This window comes from Bos grunniens, chromosome 26 (genome assembly GCF_055505025.1).
Source record: "Bos grunniens cultivar Pamir isolate PY7600 chromosome 26, Bosgru_T2T1.0, whole genome shotgun sequence".
NCBI classification, from domain to species: Eukaryota; Metazoa; Chordata; class Mammalia; order Artiodactyla; family Bovidae; genus Bos; species Bos grunniens.
Window position 1 is genome coordinate 21,324,042 of NC_141190.1, and position 17,167 is coordinate 21,341,208.

General features: G+C 45.3%; 2 protein-coding genes across 7 annotated transcripts in view; both read right to left on the bottom strand.

The window, feature by feature from the left end:
• Window positions 1–1,868: 1,868 nt before the first annotated feature.
• BLOC1S2 (biogenesis of lysosomal organelles complex 1 subunit 2) lies at window positions 1,869–11,486 on the bottom strand. 2 transcript variants are annotated; one of them, XM_086377270.1, is made up of 5 exons: window positions 11,414–11,486; window positions 10,935–11,051; window positions 4,725–4,844; window positions 3,919–4,023; window positions 1,869–2,352 (listed from the first exon to the last, which is right to left on the bottom strand). In XM_086377270.1, exons 1-5 carry the CDS (start codon window positions 11,469–11,471, stop codon window positions 2,321–2,323), a joined length of 432 nt encoding a protein of 143 aa, XP_086233396.1. In that variant the 5' UTR covers window positions 11,472–11,486; the 3' UTR covers window positions 1,869–2,320. The 2 variants fall into 2 exon arrangements, with proteins under 2 accessions (XP_086233396.1, XP_086233397.1); XM_086377271.1 differs by having other exon boundaries at window positions 11,361–11,486.
• Window positions 11,487–13,879: 2,393 nt separating this feature from the next.
• Window positions 13,880–17,167, bottom strand: part of PKD2L1 (polycystin 2 like 1, transient receptor potential cation channel) — a 74,148-nt gene continuing 70,860 nt past the window's right edge. For all 5 annotated transcript variants that reach the window (XM_086377242.1, XM_086377241.1, XM_086377243.1 and 2 more), the window contains 4 exons: window positions 16,203–16,329; window positions 14,930–15,051; window positions 14,553–14,676; window positions 13,880–14,245 (listed from right to left, as the gene is read on the bottom strand). In XM_086377242.1, the coding sequence (XP_086233368.1) occupies window positions 14,177–14,245; window positions 14,553–14,676; window positions 14,930–15,051; window positions 16,203–16,329 (442 nt within the window). In that variant the 3' untranslated portion in view covers window positions 13,880–14,176. The remainder of the gene's footprint in view (window positions 14,246–14,552; window positions 14,677–14,929; window positions 15,052–16,202; window positions 16,330–17,167) is intronic.

A 17,167-nucleotide genomic window follows, 5' to 3' on the forward strand; every position in this document is an offset into this window, starting at 1 on the left:
AAGACAAAAAGAGATAGGTCTCAAATAAATAAAGTTAATGAAAGAGGATGTCTACTGAAATACAAAGACTGTATAAGCAATTATCTGCCAACAAATTGGACAACCTGAAAAAATGGATAAATTCCTAGAAACACATGACTTACCAAGATTGAGTCAGGAAGAAATGGAAAAATCTGAACAAATCAATAAAGGATAAAGATTTTGAATCAGTAATCAAAATCTCCCAACAAAGAAAAGCCCAGGATCAGATGGTTTCACTGGTGAATTCTACTAAACAAAGAAGTAATGCCAATCTTTCTCAAACTCTTCCCAAAAATCTGAAGAGGAAACACTCCTAAACTCATGAGGTGAGCATTACCCTGATACCAAAGCCAGATTAGGATACTACAAAAAAAAAGCAGGCCAATATCCTTGATGAATATAGATGTAAAGCTTCTTAATAAAATACTAGCAAACCAAATTCAATAGCACATTAAGACTCATACACATGATCAAATGGGATTTATCCCTGGGATACAAAGATGGTTGTTGTGAAAGTCGCTCAGTTGTTTGACTCTTTGCGACCCAGTCCATGGAATTCTCCAGGCCAGAATACTGGAGTGGGTAGCCTTTCCCTTCTCCAGGGGATCTTCCCAACCCAGGGATCAAACCCAGGTCTCCTGCATTGCACGCGGATTCTTTATCAGGTGAGCCACAAGGGAAGCCCAAGAATACTGGAGTGGGTAGCCTATCCCTTCTCCAGTGGATCTTCCCGACCCAAGAATTGAACCAGGGTCTCCTGCATTGCAGGTGGATTCTTTACCAACTGGGCTATCAGGGAAGCCCACAAAGATGGTTCAACACACACAAATCAATAAATGTAATACATTAATAGAATGAAAGATTAAAACTATGGTATTTTCAACTTTACCTTAGGAGAACCCTGAATAGAATTGGGGATGTTGTTGCCTCTATATATTGATACCAATTTCAAAATGCGAGTTTGTGTCAGGGTGTGTATCTGGCCAAATGCTTTGAATCTTATATGAAAAAGTTACAAAAAGTTTAATAAAGAACCAAAGGGAATTACATTTGACTACTTCCTCAGAAACACAAAAGTAATACGAAATACTTATTAAAATGTTGGTTTCTAAGTTTAAAAAAAAAAAAAGAGTCTGGCTTTTTCAAAGACACCATGAGAAGTCATAAGACAATTCCAAGCAGGAGTAATATGGCCAGTTTACATTTTAGAAAGACTGATCTGCCAGCAGCATAGACTACAGGTTAGAGGCATAGTTAAGATGAGAAGAGACCACAGCAACGGTTCAGAGAAGCAGAGGATCATGGAAGACTTCTGGAACTTAAATGGTGGGAAATTACAGAGTTAAGAACTCTTTTGGAAATGGAATTGGGGACCTCAGGCACCTTCGTAACTGCTGATACCCCACTCTGGATATGACTGACTGTCTTCCAGACTGGTTAGTTAGTACCCTCTGATGTCTGTAGTCTGAAAAGAATACAGCCAGGTTCGCGGAAGCTCCCCTGACGCTGCAGACACAAGTAGGAAGATATTTTATAAAATGCTTTACTTATTGAGTAGCCTGGGTGGCAGCCCCACCTCCCCACCTAACATACACACATCCTGTTATATTTCCAAAAGTGAGCACACGTGCCAAGTGTCATCCGTCTCTAGCCATCTGACTCATAAAGAGGAGACAGGAGGGGCCCATCACATACACCAAGCTATCGCAACGACACTCCTTCCACTGTTTCTGTTCAGTCTAGAAGACTTGGCCTGAGACAATTTTAAGATTTTCTGTTATTTGCAATGTATGGAAAAGTAAATTACTGACATTCACAAGGTAATAAACTGACAAGAACAAGACTGCTTTGTTTTCCTTTTTTAATTTAGAATCTTGTTAGCAATACATTACATCCTTGACAGACAAAAACCACCTTTTACACAGTAACTCAAAAACCAACCATTTAAGAAAATAATACAGTAATCAACTGCTACCAGGGAAAAGAGGTCCTCTCATTTGATTCTACTGGCAGGCCCAGGTTTATCTGAACTTTGAGAAACTCTTTGTCCTGAATGGATGATGAAGCATTCAAGTAAAAGGTAAGGAGTTATAAGTGTTGAGTTTCTGAGGATTCTGCCTCAAAAGAAGTTCCTCCAGGGATAGCCACAGTTCTCCAGTTTACTCCAATGTTGCGATGTTTCTGGGACGACCAGCGTAGTTGCCTTTTGAGGACTTTTCACAATTCATCAACCTGAAGATTCAGGTCTTATAAAACATTCTTTCCACATTAAAAAAGACTTTGTCCCCACAGTTGTTTTTCATCGCTTCTCCAGCTTCTTGTACTTGGCTTCTGCAGTGGGGAGAGGGAGAGGAAGAGTTATATCTTTTAAAATGGGCTCTTATAAAAAAAAAGAGAGAGGGAGAAAGAAAGAAAAAAATAAAAAAGACTTCCCCCGTGGTCCAGTAATTAAGATTTCACCTCCCAATGCAGAGGGCGCAGGCTTGATCCCTGGTCGGGGAACTAAGATCCCACATGCCTGTGCAATGTGGCCAAAAATTAAAACATTAAAAAAACAAAATCAGCTCTTACAAAGATACTCTTTAGTTAGCATTTCCAGGCAAATTCAAAAATGTCTATTACATTTTAAAAAATATCTATTAACTTCAGTCCTTGTAGCTGTCCAAATTGTATCCAAATTACGGGTACACCATAAATGCTAACTATCATTATTAGCTACGACAGATATTTGGATATCTGTCCAAATATAATCAGTGTGCTCAACTTAAGGAGTCAAATATCCATACACATAACCAAGAATCTAAAATGAGTTCCCTACATTCTAGCCCTGTCAACAGCACCTGCTCAGACACTCTACCAGGGTTAAGCAAACGTATTAGCACTAGAGCCACCAGGAGCCTTAGAAAAGCATAGGAAGCACTTGCCCCTCCAGGCTCTGTCCCAGGCACCCTCTAAGAGCCAGACTGAAATCTCAAGTACATTTCTCCTTTTATTTTCTTATTCCTATCCTTCATACACACTAGGAAAACAATTTTGAAAGATACAGGAATTTAAAAGACCATCAAGTAAACCCCTTAATGTTATAGATTCCCCCTTTCTTTAAAACCCTGTAAGCATCTGGCACAATGCTTTCTAAAGTTCACAGTCACCATTTAGTAAATTTAATTGTGGACAATGTTAACTACCACCCATGTCAAATCTCAGTCTGCTACAAACCAATTGCTTCAAGTAGTCAACAACTGTCAATGATCAAAAATAACATGTAAATTATATCTAGAGTAAAAACAACGTGTTTTTTTTTTAACAACTGTGTTATTTTTAATCATGGATATAAGAGCCAGAGTCAGGTAGCAAGGCATCAACACTAGTACCAGTTTCTTCCTTAAAGGAAAAGTAACCCCTTAAGAAAGCCTTGATTGGACTGCCTACTCTATTTCTGAGATGTGCATCTACATTATTAAAGATGCTTCAGCCTGCTGAACCACAATTAAATGCCTGAGCTTTGAAATCAATCATAGTTTGGAATACAGCTCTTCTATATACTAACTTTGTGTCCTTAAGCACTTTCACTGTGCAACTCTGCTGTCCTTAAGCCAGTTATAACTCCTTCAACCACAGCTTCCTCTTCAATAGAATGGGGCTAAAAATCATGTACTTACCTCAGAGATCAAAGGATTAAAAAAAATGATAGGCACAAAATATTAAGAACAGTGCCTGATATGTTATTAAGCACTCAGGAAATGTTATTTTATTACTACTAGTCATAAAAAGTTACTCTCCAGAGGTTTTGTGAAGATTAAAATAGATCACTGTAGGCATACCATAAATGTTAACTATCATATGGTCATACTGGGAGGAGGGTGCTCTTATCAAATCAAAACAAATAAAAATGGTTACCCAGTTTTTTTGAATATGCATCCAACTTGTAGGCTGCCTGCTCAAGAGCTGCTACTTGCTCCTCAATTATGTTGATCTGATCCAGATAAGGCTGCAGTCCAGCATCTTTGAAAACAAAGACAGACCAGGGTTTATACAGCATCAACAAGGAATGTAGAAAAAGGTGGAAAGTAAGCATGCTAGTGTCTGGTCAGCTCTGCCTAAGACAGAGTAGGTGGAGTGACATGATTCTGATCACTGGCAGGGCACATGCCTTAGAAGACAGTAGCTAGCTGATCAGGTATGACTGGTGACCTAAACAAAGTTAAGTCTCTCTCATCTACTAGTTTTCCTCTCTTTGAAATTCCTTGCTCCTCAAGCAATCTTTCCATTACTGACTCAGTTTCTTAGGTACTCCCAGACCAAGAAGGAGAGCCCTATAGACAGGGAACACAAATATAAGTCAACAGGAAAATATATTCTGCCAACTAAAGCAGCATATTATGATTATATATGTTATGGTTTTCTGTTTATAAAGTAGTCCTTTACGGATTTCATTGTTAATTCCCTAGAATCTGGCCACCTTTCCTCTGCCCCATTTTTCTGGAAATAAATGGATCAACTCAAGATTCAGAAGCAGAAATAACTGTACCACCAAAGCACACTAATCCTCAGAGTGGAAAAAATTCACTTTAACTTTGTAATTCACTTTTAGAAAATGAGCTACCTGAGGACAGAGACCATGTTCCTTTCCCTTCTCTACTCCCTCAAGCACAAATGAACATTAAATACAAACAAATATGTTTAATTGTAAAATTATTACTTACACTTCTGGTTTAAGTCCTTTAAGTTTCTACTAATGTTTATAGCAATATCTTTCATTTCAAGATACTTCAGGCTGGTTAGTTTATTCATATTTTCCAGGAGCTTATAGTCTTCACTGGTCGCTTTAAAACAAACACAGAAGATGTGATACCTTTAAGATTTGTGTAGATGACTAGAATGTGGAATTAATGACCAAATGGCAGTTCAAGGCAGGATCTAGGGAATGTCAAAGAAGCAGGCCCCTTCTGATCTATGACATTTATACTCAGCCTATGTACTCTAGGGCTTCCCTCGTGGCTCAGCAGTAAAGAATCTGCCTGCAGTGCAGGAGCTGCAGGAGCTATGGGTTTGATCCCTGGGTTCGGAAGATCACCTGAAGGAGGGTGTGGCAATTCACTCGAGTATTCTTGCCTGGAGAATCCCATGGACAGAGAAGCCTGGAGGGCTATAGTCCATAGGGTCACAAAGAGTAGGATATGAGTGAAGCAACTTATGCACACGCATACGTATTCTAAATGTCTAAGTAGGAATTCAGGCAACAACTGGCAAACTATTCAAACCAAATAAAATCCAGAAGCTTCAGGATCGTAGTTAGAAAGGGAAAAGATAAACTCATGTACCAGAAAAAGGGAGGTGAAGCAAGCAGTCTTGGTCTCCCTAATATGACATCATATAACTGGGCAGACTGCACCATAAATACAGATACATATGCTAAGTCACTTCAGTCGTTTCCAACTCTGTGCGACCCCATAGACAGCAGCCCACCAGGCTCCCCCGTCCCTGAGATTCTCCAGGCAAGAACACTGGAATGGGTTGCCATTTTCTTCTCCAATGCATGAAAGTGAAAAGTGAAAGTGAAGTCGCTCAGTCGTGTCCGACTCTTAGCAACCCCATGGATTACAGCCTAACAGGCTCCTCCGTCCATGGGATTTTCCAAGCAAGAGTACTGGAGTGGGGTACCATTGCCTTCTCCACAGATACATATAGATGGCTAATAAACATGTGAAAAAAGGCTCAACATCGCTCATTACTGCTACTCCTGCTGCTAAGTCGCTTCAGTCGTTTCCAACTCTGTGCGACCCCATAGACAGCAGCCCACCAGGCTCCCCCGTCCCTGGGATTCTCCAGGCAAGAACACTGGAGTGGGTTGCCATTTCCTTCTCCAATACATGAAAGTGAAAAGTGAAAGTGAAGTCACTCAGTCGTGTCTGACTCTTAACGACCCCATGAACTGCAGCCTACCAGGCTCCTCCGCCCATGGGATTCTCCAGGCAAGAATACTGGAGTGGGGTGCCATTGCCTTCTCCATTGCTCATTACTAGAGAAATGCAAATCACAACTACAGTGAGGTCATCACCTCAACACTGGTCAAAATGGCCATCATCAAAAAAAATCTACAAATGGGGCTCCCTTGGTGATTCAGTGGTAAAGAATCCACCTGCCAATTCAAGAGATAGGGGTTCAACTCCTGATCCAGGAAGATCCTACATGCTGCAGAGCAACTAAGCCCGTGAGCCCCAACTCTGAGCCTGTATTCTGCAACTACTGAAGCCCGAGTGCCCTAGAGCCCATGCTCCACAACAAAGAAAAGCCACTACAGCGAGAAGCCTGTGCACTGCAACCAGAGAGTAGCACCCACTCGCCACAACTTGAGAAAAGCCCGTGCAGCAATGAAGACTCAGCACAGCCAAAGCTAAGTAAATAAATAATTGTTTTAAAACTCTACAAACAATAAATGCTGCAGAGGATGTGGAGAAAAGGGAACCCTCTTGCACTGTTGGTGGGAATATAACTTGATACTGCCACTATGGAGAACAGTATTGAGATTCCTTAAAAAAACAAAGAATAAAACTACCATATGACCCAGCAGTCCCACTACTGGGCATATACCCTGAGAAAAGCATAATTCAAAAAGACACTTTGGCCACCTGATGCGAAGAGCTGACTCATTTGAAAAGACCCTGATGCTGGGAAAGATTGAGGACAGGAGGAGAAGGGGACGACAGGATGAGATGGTTGGATGGCATCACCAACTCAATGGACATGGATTTGGGTGGACTCTGGGAGTTGGTGATGGACAGGGAGGCCTGGTGTGCTGCACTTCATGGGGTCGCAAAGAGTCGGACACGACTGAGCGACTGAACTGAACTGAACTGACCCTAACGTACATTACAACACTATTTACAATAGCCAAGAAATGGAAGCAACTTAGATGTCCACCGACAGATGAAGGGATAAAGAAGTTGTGGTACATATATATATATAATGGAATATTAGTCATAGAAAGGAATGAGCTTGAGTCAGTCCTATTGAGATAGATGAACCTAGAGCCTGCTATATAGAGTGAAGTTAAGTCAGAAAGAGAAAAACAAATAGTGTTTATTAACACATACATATGGAATCTAGGGAGAAGGAAATGGCAACCCACTCCAGCGTTCTTGCCTGGAGAATCCCGGGGACGGGGGAGCCTGGTGGGCTGCTGTCTATAGGGTCGCACAGATTCGGACACAACTGAAGCACCTTAGCATAGCATGGAATCTAGAAAATTCGTACTGATGAACCTATTTGTAGGCCAGGAATAGAGACATAGAAAACAGACTTGTGGACACACAGGGGAAGGAGAGGGTGGGACAAATTGAGAGAGCAGCACTGAGACATATACATTACCATACGTAAAACAGATAGCTAGTGGGACGTCGCTGTAACACAGGGAACTTCAACCCAGTGCTCTGTGACAACCTGGGAGTGAGGGGAGAGGGGAAGGTTCAAGAGGGATGGAACCTATGAATACTTCGAGCTGATTCACACTGTTGTATGGCAGAAGCTAACACAACATAGTAAAGCAATTACCATCAATTGAAAATAAGGAAAAAAACAGCTTTGCAAATAAATGTAGAAGAGATGGGGAAAAGATATATATATATCAATCAAAATATATATAAAGTCAACTAAGACCTCAACCGGAGAAGGCAATGGCACCCCACTCCAGTGCTCTTGCCTGGAGAATCCCAGGGACGGAGGAGCCTGGAAGGCTGCAGTCCATGGGGTCGCTGAGAGTCAGACACAACTGAGCGACTTCACTTTCACTTTTCACTTTCATGCATTGGAGAAGGAAATGGCAACCCACTCCAGTGCTTGCCTGGAGAATCCCAGGGACGGGGGAGCCTGGTGGGCTGCCGTCCATTGGGTCGCACAGAGTTGGACACGACTGAAGTGACTTAGCAGCAGCAGCAGCAGGACCTCAACACTTCTTAGTAACTCATTTACTACTTGTGATTCTGTATTCCATTTTATGCACTGAGTTTTCCAAACTATTTGCCTGCTTCTCACATCCTTGGTTCCCTTCCCCATCCCTACTCAAAGCAAATGGCCTTTACTCCAACTTTCCCAAAAGTCAAGCCCACTTAACATAAACTGCCTCAATATTTCTGCCTCACTTCTAAACTTCTCTGAACCTTAATATATTTTCAAGAGGTAGAAGTGTTCCTATTCTTGCCAAGACAGCTCCTTCTCCTCCTGTGTACCTGATCCCAATCCTTCTACCTCTTCAGAGCCTCTCTTCAACCATCTCGTTTCCCTTGCCTTTCCAAATTCTCTCTCCATCCTGGCACCTTCCTCTCTATCTATATTCCACTTTCCTCCATCCCCAAAGCACTCCCTCTATTCTACACCTACATCATTCGCTCAGTAAAGCAAAGGAGCTTCACTGTTAACCCTTTTGAAAGAGTAACTTACACTCACTGCTTCCTCCTCACCACCACTCTCTGGTATAAACCGTTCCTATCTGGTCTCTGTCCCCAACACCCAGAGAAATCACATGCTCCAAGGTTGTCAGTGCTCTCCTAATTACCAAATCCTTGGCCTTTTCTCAGTTATTATCCTCCTGGGCCTCTCCATAGTATCTGACATTACTGATCTCCCTCTCTCCATGAACTGCTCCTTTCCTTGGCTGCTATAGCATTTTCTAATCTAACTGCTCTTTTTGAGTGTCTATGCCAGATCTCTTCTCATCCAACTCCCTTAACTATCTGGTCTCAGCTCTTCCTCAGCTGTGACTCATGGCTGATGTTTACATAGGTGGCACATTCCTATGGCACTCCCAGAGTTTTTGAGTTTCAAACTCAAAAAAGTATCCGTATAGATAAGAATGACAATCATAGGGAAATTACAATCCACTTTAAATTTTATAATAAATCATTTGTAAATCTAGGTACTTTAAGTACTGTTAATAAAAACTAATTGCCCAATACAGGCATTCCCTGAGATTTCAGTCCAGGTCTTCTTATCTACCTCTAAGGTCTTCCTTGGCAATCTCTTCCTACACATCCTAAACTCACACTACTAGGCAGGTGACTCCCAAATCTGTTTCTCCTGCTCTGATCACTCTGAGCTCTGGACTCACATATTCAAGTCACTTGAATGTCTTGGGAACAGTCACCCGAGTATCCCAGTAATACCTAAAATCAGCAAAGCCCAAGCTGAAAATATTATTTTCACACTAAACATGGTTCCTCTTTCCAACTTGCCTATTTTGGCTGATGGCACCACTGGCTTAAAACCTCAGACATGTCTTTAGCTGCTCCCATCCCTCAATATCCACTTCAACAAGTCTTATAAACTCCACTTCCGTAATGATCTTGGGTCCATGCTGCTCTCTCCACCCCTTTTACCATCACTCAGTCACAGACCATATCTCTTCATCTGAAATATTGTTATTCCATCTCTCCTCCATATCCACACTCTCACTGCTATCAAACTTGTCTCTTTCAAACAACGGTGACACACTCAAATACCCAGGAACCAGCAATATTATGTAAATGAGTGAAGCAAGCCAGGTGTTTGCATATTAAACACAAGATTATTCACTTCTACAAAGAAATACACTCTCATTTCTTGGAATAGTATGATTTTCTTAGTCTTAGTCTACCATTTACTTTATCAATTTTGATAGACATTGGTACAGAAAACTATTTCTGTACCACTACTAAAAAACAATATAAGAAGAGTAATACATGGCAACTGACACTGGGTCTCAGTAAAAGGGAGAAAACAGGGAGTAGGAGGGACAAACTGCACCATGCTGGTCCATTTAAAGGAGACAATGCCCAACTCTAGTCAACTAGAGCCTTGCAAGAATGGGAGCACTGCCAAGTCCTTGGAATTTTTAAAGAAAAGCCAAAATAAATAAATAAATAAATAAAATCTAGATTTTGTTGCTTGGTTTCTCTTGCTCAGAAATAAACAAATAAATAGGCTGTTGGAGACTCACAACCCCTCCTATTCATCAAGCATTTTCTCATACATTCTGGTTCACAAGTTTAGCTCACAGCAACTTCCTGGGGAAGTGAAACAATGTAACAGACCCTTATGAAAAGCTACACTTGACCCAGACTTCATTTTTTGGACCTTCCTCCACACATGGGTCATGCTTCACTTGGAAATACACACTGGACCAAAAAATTAATCATGTCTCAAAGAGTGGGTCATCAAATTCTCAGACCAACCTAATAGACCCCAAATTTTGCTGGTCACTCCCCAGTTCCCTTTAACCTAATAAGTACATCTCTTTAGCCAAACAAACAGCTTGCTTATACTATCTCACTCACTAGTCATTTCCCACTTTTCTGCCAATGAATTCTTATATTCTTTACAACCCCTTTCAAAATACACTTGCCCCAAGAAAGCACTTCTTGATTAATTCTTTTTCGTTTTCTCAGGCTCAGTCTACACTATGGAGACCTGCAGGGTTGTACTAAGTATTCTTACGTGTTTCTGCACCAATTTTTTTTTTTTTTTTTGAAGTACAGTTGATTTACAATGCTGTGTTAATTACTGCTGTACAGCAAAGTGACTCAGCCATACACACACACACACACACACACACACATTCTTTTTTCCTTACATTCTTTTCCATTATGGTTTATCATAGGACATTAAATACAGTTCTCTGTGCTACATAGTGTGCCCTTGCTGTTCATCCTGTGTTTCTGAAAGTAGTTCCTGAATTTCTCCAGGGAAGGGAGGGACTTCTTTCCTACGCTTTCTTGACCTCCCCAAACTTCCAACAGGCATGTTTCAAGGTTTATGGGGTTAGGGAGGGAGCCGCACACTGACGCTGCTAAAGCACCTCACGGGTTTGCCTGTGCCAAACGCCAAACCACTTCAGCGAGTGATGCCCGGCACTACCCGCATCCATCCGGACCGCGCCTCACCCGTCAGTTCCCCAGTCAGGTAAGTTGCCATTTTGGAGAACATGTCCCGGCAGAGCTCATTTATGTCAGCCTCAGCAGGCTCCTTTGCTTCCTCAGCAGTCTCCACAGCGACATCATCTGAATCAAAGGAGAAAGAGTAAGTGCCCCGCCCTGCCCCGGTCCTAATCCAGACACAGCAGCTTCTCCCCACACCCCTCCACCTGACCTCATTCCATCAAATCGGCTCCATTCTCAAGTGCCGTAATTCCAAGTCCCTCACTTCCTTCCTGCCTCACCCGCCTCTGCCTTGCACCGGCCTCAGGCCACACTTGACCTCGGGGCCACTCTTTCTCAGTAGCCCTGACAGCACAAACACGCTCACACACAGGCGCGCCCCTCCGATCTGCCCGCTCCCGCCAGGTGAGCCCCGGCATCTCGGGGCCGTACCCGGAGACTCAGGCCTCCCCACCGGACACTTCATCCCCGTCCACTCCGCATACCTCGAACTGGCTCCTCGCGGTGGATCGCGGGGACACCCTCGGCCGCCGCCGCCGCCATGCCCTGCCCCGCGCTGCTTCCGGTTGTGAGGTGCTGCGCATGCGCGCTGGGCGTGCCCCGCCCTCCCCGCCCTGGGTTCAATGCCCTGTGATTCTGCGCTTGTGGGCTAAGTTATGTCTCAAGTAAAGAATAATAACCAAGCGTAAGCACTAAGCCAAATTTAAAGCCAAAATAGTCTTCGTGAGTGAATGCGCTGCCAAGGGTCCGACATCTGGAACGAAGGATGCACTCAATCCCGCGGCCACTCCCTGGAAGTATCGTTAGCCTAGTAACAGACCCACGACCTCTTGGATGGGTCGAGCCCAGTGTAGCCTGCTGACTATAAAGTGGTAAAGAGACAAGTTAGCCCCTCCTCAGAGAATCCTCACTCTGGCCGGTATTAGTCGCTGAATGACTGCTCAGGAAATCCATGCTTTTGAAGCTAGTCTCATCCAGGCTCTGGGAAACCTTCAGGCCGTTACACCTGAGCCAAAACACTCTCTCTTCCGCTTCCCTGATAGTTCAGTTGGTAAAGAATCCGCCTGCAATGCAGGAGACCCCAGTTCGTATTCCTGGATCGGGAAGTTCCCCTGGAGAAGGGATAGGCTACCCACTCCTGTATTCTTGGGCTTCCCTTGTGGCTCAGCCGGTTAAGAATCCACCCGCAATGCGGGAGACCTGATTTTGATCCCTGGGTTGGGAAGATCCCCTGGAGAAGGGAAAGGCCCCAGTGTTCAGGCCTGGAGACTTCCATGGACTGTATAGTCCTTGGGGTCGCAGAGAGTCGGACAGTACTGAGTGACTTTCACTTCACTTCCGATGTCCTAGATTAAGGTCAACTCACTGGGCGTTTTTTTTTTTCAAACAGCAGACTGGCACCTGTTTCTCTTCCGTTGCTATAACCTTTCTTGAAGAAAGCTTAGATCATATTTTTTTTTCCTGGTCACACCACCTGGCATGTGGGATCTTAGTTACCCCAACCCTGTAGGGGATGGAACCCATGTGTCCACATTGGGAGTACAGAGTCTTAACCACCAGGGAAGTCCAGTTATAAATTTACAGAACTGAGGATACAGTCTGGTGTTCTTAATTGATTCAGCTGTTTCAAATACAAATAGAATGTATTTGATGGGATGGAAGAACAGGGATGGGTGAAGGGAATGGATGAAAAAAGAAAGTGGGGAGCAGTGGAATGTGCAAAATGAGGGAGGAATAAAGATCACAAGGGAAGAGAGAGGGGATATAGCAGGTGTCAAGATGCAGGCCTATACTCTTGAAATCTTGGTGTAGGAGCTTTTTTGTCTTATCTCTGGTTATTCTCCATCTACACTCTCACTGCCCACACCCAACAGTGTGCTCGTGCACACACACACAAACACACACACACCCCTTCTAAGGACCAGAACACCCTAGATTACCACCTCCACCTCCTCCAATAGGACAATCATCAGATCAGATCAGATCAGTCGCTCAGTCGTGTCCAACTCTTTGCGACCCCATGAATCGCAGCACGCCAGGCCTCCCTGTCCATCACCAACTCCTGGAGTTCACTCAGACTCACGTCCATCGAATCAGTGATGCCATCCAGCCATCTCATCCTCTGTCGTCCCCTTCTCCTCCTGCCCCCAATCCCTCCCAGCATCAGAGTCTTTTCCAACGAGTCAACTCTTCGCATGAGGTGGCCAAAGTACTGGAGTTTCAGCTTTAGCATCATTCCTTCCAAAGTGTCCACCATTTCAAACCATTCCTATGAGTCAGAAGTTTTTCCTTCAGGACTCCTGGGGAAGCCCAGCTTCTTCACACTGTCACTGCCCCAGCTCTACACTTCCCAGGAGGGGTGAGCTTTCTCCAGCCCTAGTATTAATACAAGGATGGGTCATAGTTCCAGCCCCTCTTCTTTCTCCTGCCATCCCCAAAGCAAGTGCAAAGTCCTGGTTTTCCTAAGGATTTTTTTTTATTTTATTGATAATCACCAGGCAAACCCACAATGTCCTGTGGAAGGAGAGAATCAGAGTCCCCCACATTTTATCCAAAGATCCTAGAATCCGGAGGTCGTTTCTTGGCCAGCTTCTCCTCAGGCTTCAGCTTTGTTCTGGTTTACACCCCCCTCCCTGTTCAGGGGCACGTCTGGAGGCAGACTTGCCCCTGAGCCTTCCTGGACTTTGCTGGGGAAGGTTGAGGGAGGTCACCAATCCAACTCCTCTACAACACTGTACTCTCCCCACGCAAGAAAGTGTCCCCTCCTCTCTGGCTTCCCCTTCTCTTTCACATGGAATCCCAATGGGGAAGAAGTGAACCCCATGGTTGCCAGCAGTTGTCCTCAAGACACACAGAGGAAAAGTTTCACTGGCAAGTAAGAAGACATCTAGATATTGCTCTTCTCTCAGCTTCTACTTTTTTCACAAATCATGGCTATCCAGATGCTCAGGAAAGTTATTACCCTTCTTTATTGTTTTTGACTTAAAAAAAAAAAAATTATCACAGCAGAATTCAGAGCCCACGGGGGTGAGAGGCCCAGCAGGAAATATTTCATAGAGCTATACAGCTACACACAGAAACCTTGGCTCAAAAGGCCAGGCACAGGGTGGGGTTTGGCAGCAGCAGTGGTAGCACCCACTGCCCTAGAAGTGGAGGGCGTGTGCTGGGGGAGCTTCTGGGGAGGCGGTGACAGAGGAACCTGCTGTCTGAAGCTTTAGGACCCCTCCCCTACTACTCTCCTGCCTGCCCTAGAGTCCCCAGGGGGCTGGAGTCACAGCTGGGGCTGCCTGCAGGTGCTCCCAAATGCCTTGTTCCCCCTGTTGGAAGAAAAAAAGGACAGGTCACTTGGAGGAGGAGTTTGTGTCCCATTTTCCTTTTACCTGGATGTTTCTCCAACCCCAGACCCTCTCCTGGAGGCTAAGGTCGCCCTCAGGCCAGAGAAACAACTTCAGTTCTTCTTTCCACCCCCTGATCTCCACTGACAGACTGACTACCGGGAACATGTTGCCCCAGGAGACTGAAATGCTGATCTTTCAAAAATGTTTTGCCTCCATCCACTGAGTAGAAAAGATGGTAGAGATCAGCTGTGGGGAGCCAGGAAGAGCCAGGTGAAGGACCACTCACTGCGCCTGGAAGAGGAGCCAGCCACCCCTTCCTCTCCACCATCGTCAGCTTTGACCTCATGGCATCAACCTGGGTCATGACTCCTTCCAGGACAGTCTCCAGCTGCAAAACTCTCCTTGTGAGCCTGTGCAGGATTTGAGAGAGACCAAAGGAGCAGAAATGTGTGTCTGGAGAGCTGGGTGATTCCAGGGGAAGGGGGTACAGAACAGGGGATGCCCGGATGGGAGCAAAGAACATAAGGCCCAGTGGTGCTGGGAGAATTAAAGGGGGACAGGGGTTTTCCCTGGGGCAGGATAGGGAGTTGGAAGGTTGTGGAAAGAAGCTCAAGGTAGAACGACATAAACACAGTCAGCCCTGGGCCCCCTGGCTGCACGTACGTGTAGAATTCTTCTCCCGAAACCCAGCCACCTGTTTTGGCAGCCTGCTTTGGACTCGATTCGCCTGGTGGGCTCCTCACAATGGACCAGCCCAAGTTCTCAATCTCAGCATGGACAGCCACCTGATCAGGAAGTCAGAGGTCAGGGAGAAGATGACTCTGGGAAGTCATCAGCTCCTGCTCCATCACTTGCTCTAATGGGCTCTCAGGACCAGGCCTTGGGCTATAGTTATTGCTATTCCCTTTTCCCCTCAAACTCTAGAGACAACAGAATCAGAGTGGTGGTGCTGGACACAAAGCTGGCCTAACCTCTGGGAGAGAATCACCTCCCCAAGAAACAAAACACAAGCTCTTTGAAGCACTGATGAATGGGGCACTCACTAGAAGCCAACTCTGTTGAGGGAGAGGAGGGACAGTGTCCTGGCACTGCTCCTTTAGCCCTTGGCTTTTTGGTCTATGCAGGCTAGGGATGAAGAGGCATAGGAGGGGCAGCTAAGGGTCAGAGTTTGAGAACTCCAAGGAGAGGGCAAGAGCTCTGAAGGAATTGTCAGAGATTCCTCGGCAATTGATCCTTTTCTCCCTGAGGCTGTGTTTTAGAGCAATGATGATCAACCTTGGCTATGCACTGGAGTCACCTGGGGAGCTTTAAAAACGACTGATGAGGCTTCCCTGATGGTTCAGTGGTAAAGAATCCATCTGCCAATGCAGGAGACGTGGATCCAGTCCCTGACAGGGGGAGATCCCACTATGCCATGGACCAGCTAAGCCCATGCACCACAGCTACTGAGCCTGTGCTCTAGAGCCCGGGAGCCACAACTACTGAGCCCACATACGACAGCTACTGAGGCTCACATGTCCTAGAGCCCATACTCTACAATAAGAGAAGCCACCGCAATGAGAAGCCTGCACACCACAACTAGAGAAAGCCCGCAACAGAGATCCAGTACAGCCATGAATAAATAAATTGATTAATTAAAAAAAAAAAAAAACAGCCAGTGTCCAATTCTGGCAGAACCACATCGAAAACAAATGATGGCTGACCCCCACTGACTCCCCCAGAGATTCTGATCTGGAGTGTGTGGCCTGAGCATGAGGATGTTTTAAAACTCTCCAGGGGGTTCTACCACACAGCAGTTTGAGAACCACTATTCTAGAGAGGTCTTTCCCGCCCATCCATTGGAGGATTTCCAAGTTGGTTAGTGTTCGGGGTGTGCTGCAGGAAGAGGAGGATGAGCAGTTTCCTTGTAGCCTCTCCACCAGCTGCCTGGGCTCACCCTCTCCCCCTCCAGCTTCTGCTGCGTCTCCTTCTGCTCCTTCTCGTCTAGGATGCCGTTCCCATCTTGGTCAAACCTGGTGAAGGCAGCCGTGAGCTTGGTCGTCTCATGCTCTGTGTGCTCCAGCCTGAAGAGAACAGGGGGATGAAATGACCTCTGACCTGCCATGGCTGTGAGCTCTCCATTATGGACTCCTCACTCTTTTTTTTTGCTAGACTCTGGCAAGAGTCTTGCTCTCTAGAGACAAAGGGGGCCACATGAGAAAGCCAGGATGTCAAGGTCTAGTGGTTTGAAACCCCTCACACAATCCCTTGAATCTATTTCTTCCTTCCCTGACTCCTGCTGACTAGGTTCAGGCCCTCAGGATCTCCTAAAAGAATTACTGCAAAATCTCTTTGCCTCCAAATAACCCACCCTCTACCTGCTCCCTACCCCCTGCCCTGTGGCCTTCCCTTCATTACCTACCCCTGAAATCCATTCTTCATAATGCAACTAGAGTTACATTATTCTAAAGTACAAGCCTATTGAATTTCCTGGCGGTCCAGTGGTTAGGACTTGCACTTTCACTGCCAAGGGCCCAGGTTTGATCCCTGGTCAGGGAACTAAAATCCCGAAAGCTGCATTGCATGCCCCTCCCTTGCTGCTGCTGCTGCTAAGTTGCTTCAGTCGTGTCCGACTCTGTGGGACCCCATAGACGGCAGCCCACCAGGCTCCCCCGTCCCTGGGATTCTCCAGGCAAGAACACTGGAGTGGGTTGCCATTTCCTTCTCCAATGCATGAAAGTGAAAAGTGAAACTGAAGTTGCTCAGTCGTGTCTGACTCAGCGACCCCATGGACTACAGCCCACCAGGCTCCTCCGTCCATGGGATTTTCCAGGCAAGAGTATTGGAGTGGGGTGCCATTGCCTTCTCCGGCCCCTCCCCTACCCCCACCCAAAAAAAAGAGTACAAGACTAACTATACTCC

What these genes read in the sequence shown, in the direction of transcription:
- BLOC1S2 (XM_086377270.1), bottom strand. Translation starts at nt 11,471, where the DNA reads ATGGCGGCGGCGGCGGCCGAGGGTGTCCCCGCGATCCACCGCGAGGAG. An exon ending in CCTGACTGGGGAACTGACGG is followed by an intron (nt 4,845 to 10,934) that starts GTGAGGCGCGGT and finishes TTTGTTTTAAAG; the next exon opens with CGACCAGTGAAGACTATAAG. An exon ending in TGCATATTCAAAAAAACTGG is followed by an intron (nt 2,353 to 3,918) that starts GTAACCATTTTT and finishes TCCCCACTGCAG; the next exon opens with AAGCCAAGTACAAGAAGCTG.